At 36.0% G+C, this 3,951-nt stretch overlaps 1 protein-coding gene across 1 annotated transcript; it reads left to right on the top strand.

Annotated features, from left to right (window-relative positions):
• The first annotated feature begins 2,723 nt into the window (after positions 1-2,723).
• LOC127547961 (olfactory receptor 1N1-like) lies at positions 2,724-3,671 on the top strand. The gene has a single exon (XM_051975095.1). The coding sequence runs from the start codon at positions 2,724-2,726 to the stop codon at positions 3,669-3,671; it is 948 nt and encodes a 315-aa protein (XP_051831055.1).
• The last annotated feature ends 280 nt before the right edge of the window (positions 3,672-3,951 follow it).

The raw sequence follows: 3,951 nt of genomic DNA, 5'->3' as shown, positions 1-3,951 counted from the left end.
TACTCACTGAAAAATATTTTTAATGAGATTCAGAGATGGAGTAGAAATGCAAATGGAAGGTAGGAATAAGGGAGTTTCAGGTATATAAAAAAAACCTGAACAAAGGCATATTGAGAGTAAAGAACCAACAGAGAGATAGCCAGTAGTCCTGTTGGTAATACTAAACATCACCACAATAATAGGATTTACATAGTATTTTATTGTTTGCATTATTTTATGAGTATTACCTCATTTTATTCTCACAAATCTAGAATGTGAATGTTATTATAAATTATGTATTTAAAAAATGAGGAAACTGAAACAGATAAAGGCCAAGTGATTTGACCAATGTTATAAATAATAAGAGACTGGGACAAGATTCGAACTGAAGTCTTCTCTGACTCCAAGTCCAGAAATCAAAAACCCTGTATCATCTCTCTCCCAAATCAAATACATTGTGGGAATCAGCATGAGTTAACGCTAGAAGGTAATATGGCACAATGTTATGTCAGTCAGTGAATGCTGAATTAAAAATGTGAATTTAATCCCTTAGGAATCATTGCTGAATTTTTAATGTAGGAATACAGTTATGAAGGAATACAGTTAAAGAAGAATAGACAGTGGAAATAGGAATACCTGTGAGGAGAGGCAAGAGTCCAGGTGAGTGGTTTGTACTAAGGTAAAGACTTTTAAATTTCCAGACTTGAGTTTTTATCCATATAGGGAATTCTAGGTAAGAAAACTCTTTCTAGTAATGCAGATGGGCTGGTGCTCTGACATCTGTACTCTTAGAATGTTACCTGGAAGACTTTATGGTTAAGAGAGATACCCGATTCCCATTCCCAGTATGTGTCAGAGGCTGGGCTTATACTCTAGTTCTCTTAAATCTAAAACAAATCCTCATTTTTTTTATTATGATGCTTCAATCTGCAATCATTCAAGCACACACATACATACACACACATATACACATGTGGGATGAAGTTGGATTCTAATTTAATATAAATGTTATTAATTTTTAATTAAAAATGAATATAGAATACAGCAGATCATTGGTTGGTCTTATATAGTAAATAAAAGGTGCAAATCTTGCCTATGACACATACTAGCTATGCCATACTGAACAAATTGCTTAACCTTACAGTACCTTAAGAAACTTGCCAAGAAAAAGTTCCAAAGAGGCTGCAGATTGCATCCTAATTGCATGTGATATTTTATAAACATTTCCTTCAATTGTTTATGTTTTGAGGTTTTCTAGTTTATTAAAAAGCATTTGATGGCCATTATAGGTTCCCCTCATTAGAAATAGCTCTGGGAAGGAAGAAGGAAGGAAAATGGCAGAGAATAAATGAGGGAAATAAAAGGAAAAAATAATTTATTGGGTACTTGTTATGTGCAAGACAATGTGCTCAGACTTTTACAAATAATATCTTATTCCATTCTCACAACAAGCATTGGAAGTACAGGAGACAAATATTTTTAGTTTATAGTCAAGAAAGCAGACCAAGGTTAAGTAGGGTCAAGTAGCTGATAAATGCTTGATATTGGATTTGAACTCAAATTCTAGTGAGTCTAAAACCAAGCAAAAATACCTGGAGGAAGAGGATAACAAGAAAAAAAATAATCTAAGGTTCTGTCTATATCTTTGTTATACATTTTTTTTTTGTCCCAACCTGAGATCTAACTAGATAGGGGATGTTCCCCAGTGAAGAGACTTCTTTGATCCAAGCAGATTTACAATCATGCTGAAACATGTTCTTAGAGAGTTGTTTAGTTCACTTGAAGATTAAGTGATTTACTATCAGATAGATAGTATGTCAGAGGGAGGGGTGGAATCCAGATCTTTCAGAGTTGGGATTTTAATCTATCAGAGGCATGCCATCCATACAAATAGACTTTGAAAATTTTAATGCATAGAATACTGTTTTCACTTTTTTTGTTGTTGATTGCTTGGGTTTTTTTCATGTTTTTCCGTTTTGATCTGATTTTTCTTGCTCAGCATGATGAGTATAGATATATGTTTAAAAGAACTGCCCATGTTTTACCTATGTCAGATTGCTTACTCTCTTGGGGAGACAGGGAGGGAGAAGCTCGCCATTCTATCCACTGTGCTACCTTTGTAGAAGGGATTCTGCCCTTCTCTGCCTTTCACAGTAAATTTTCTGTTCTACAGCAATGGTACTTTCTCAAATTGGACATCCCTGGACCTTTTCTTTATAAAATAATAGTAAAAGTATTATGCTAAAATATTTTCTTTTCTGTCTTTTGAGAAAGAATCAATATTGATTCATGCAAACCTCTGTGCTACTTTTTTTTTTTTTTTTTTTTTTTTGCTGTGAAGTCTAGATACTTTAAGGGATTAGAGGTTGATAGGAATATAGGTAGTCAGTTCAGTATATTCTTTTTAGGATGTTAACATATAGAGAGAAGATATATGGAGCTATAGTCTTAGGGAATGGGGGTTAAAAAAGAATTTTTAAGGGTAAGGGAGTTCTGAGTATATTTATTGGTTGTTGGGAAGTAGTATTTACTGAGTGATTTGGAGAAAAGGAGAGAGAAATGGTCAACTGGGTAAGTCCCAGAGGAGAGGAAATGGAATAAAAGTCATCAATGGATTTCTTGTAGAACATAGTTATCATAGTCTTTATTTCAATTCTTTCTACTCCACTCTGTAATATATTTATGAAATATTCCTTTGTTTCTTTAGGTCTTTTGTTTTCTGACTCTATTAACATGTTGATGATATGGGACATGGAAATCAGACCAGTGTCTCTGAGTTTCTTCTCCGTGGGGTCTCCCAGCAGCCAGAACACCAAAACCTCTTCTTTGGATTGTTTCTGTGTATGTACCTGGTCACCATGGCAGGGAATGTGCTCATCTTCCTTGCCATCATCTCTGAAGCTCGCCTCCACACTCCCATGTATTTCTTCCTGGCAAGTCTCTCCTTTGCTGACATTGGTCTGTCCTCCAGTATTGTCTTGAAGATGCTCCATAATCTCTATACTCAGCATCACACCATCTCCTATACAGGATGCCTGACACAACTCTATTTCTTTCTGTCATTTGGAGATATGGACAATTTCCTGCTTACTGTGATGGCATATGATCGCTACATGGCCATTTGTCACCCATTACATTATACCACAGTTATGAGACCCCAGTTCTGTGTCCTTCTGGTGAGTGTGTGTTGGGTGATCACTAATCTCCATGCTCTGTTACACACTTTGCTTATGGCAAAACTATCCTTCTGTGTAGTAGGGGAAATATCCCACTTTTTTTGTGACATTAGTCCCCTGTTGAAAATTTCTTGCTCTCCCACTCGTTTAAATGAATTAATTGTCTTTTTTGTTGGTGGTCCAGTTATGGCAGTTCCCTTCCTATGCACTCTGGTCTCTTATATCTGTATTGTCTCTGCCGTTCTCAGGATGCCGTCCTCAGGGGGTGGCAGGAGAAAGGCTTTCTCCACATGTGGCTCTCATCTCTCTGTGGTCTGTGTCTTTTATGGTACACTTTTCAGTGTGTATTTCAGTCCTCCATCTATTTACCCCATCAAAGATATTGTGGCTTCTGTGGTATACACAGTGGTAACTCCAATGCTTAACCCTTTCATTTATAGCTTGAGAAACCAAGACATGAAAGTGGCCTTAGGGAATCTCCTTAGAGGAAAGATATTTGCCTCTGAGACATATTAACTTTTTGGTCTCCTGTGTTGAGCCTCCTCTTAATCTTTTCATCTCCACCTAGCTTTCCTTTTTTTTTTTTTTTGGTAGGACATTTTCAAATGGGTAAAAGATAGTCTGCAGATAGATATCTAGTAGAATGCCCCACTCACCACTTTCAAAAGTTGTTCTTTTGGTAGAGTTGTTATTTTATCAGTTGTTTGATTCTGCTTATTTCATTCCCCATCAATATATCAAACACTCATAATTGTTGATTTTCATTACATTGATCTGAGAGTATACACTTATTTCA

The sequence above is a fragment of the Antechinus flavipes genome, chromosome 2 (genome assembly GCF_016432865.1).
Source record: "Antechinus flavipes isolate AdamAnt ecotype Samford, QLD, Australia chromosome 2, AdamAnt_v2, whole genome shotgun sequence".
Lineage (NCBI taxonomy): Eukaryota > Metazoa > Chordata > Mammalia > Dasyuromorphia > Dasyuridae > Antechinus > Antechinus flavipes.
Note: the sequence above shows the minus strand (reverse complement) of the source record. Positions and strands in the feature narration are given on the sequence as shown.

Excerpts from the sequence above, each read along its gene's own strand:
- LOC127547961 (XM_051975095.1), top strand. The coding sequence starts at position 2,724 with ATGGGACATGGAAATCAGACCAGTGTCTCTGAGTTTCTTCTCCGTGGG.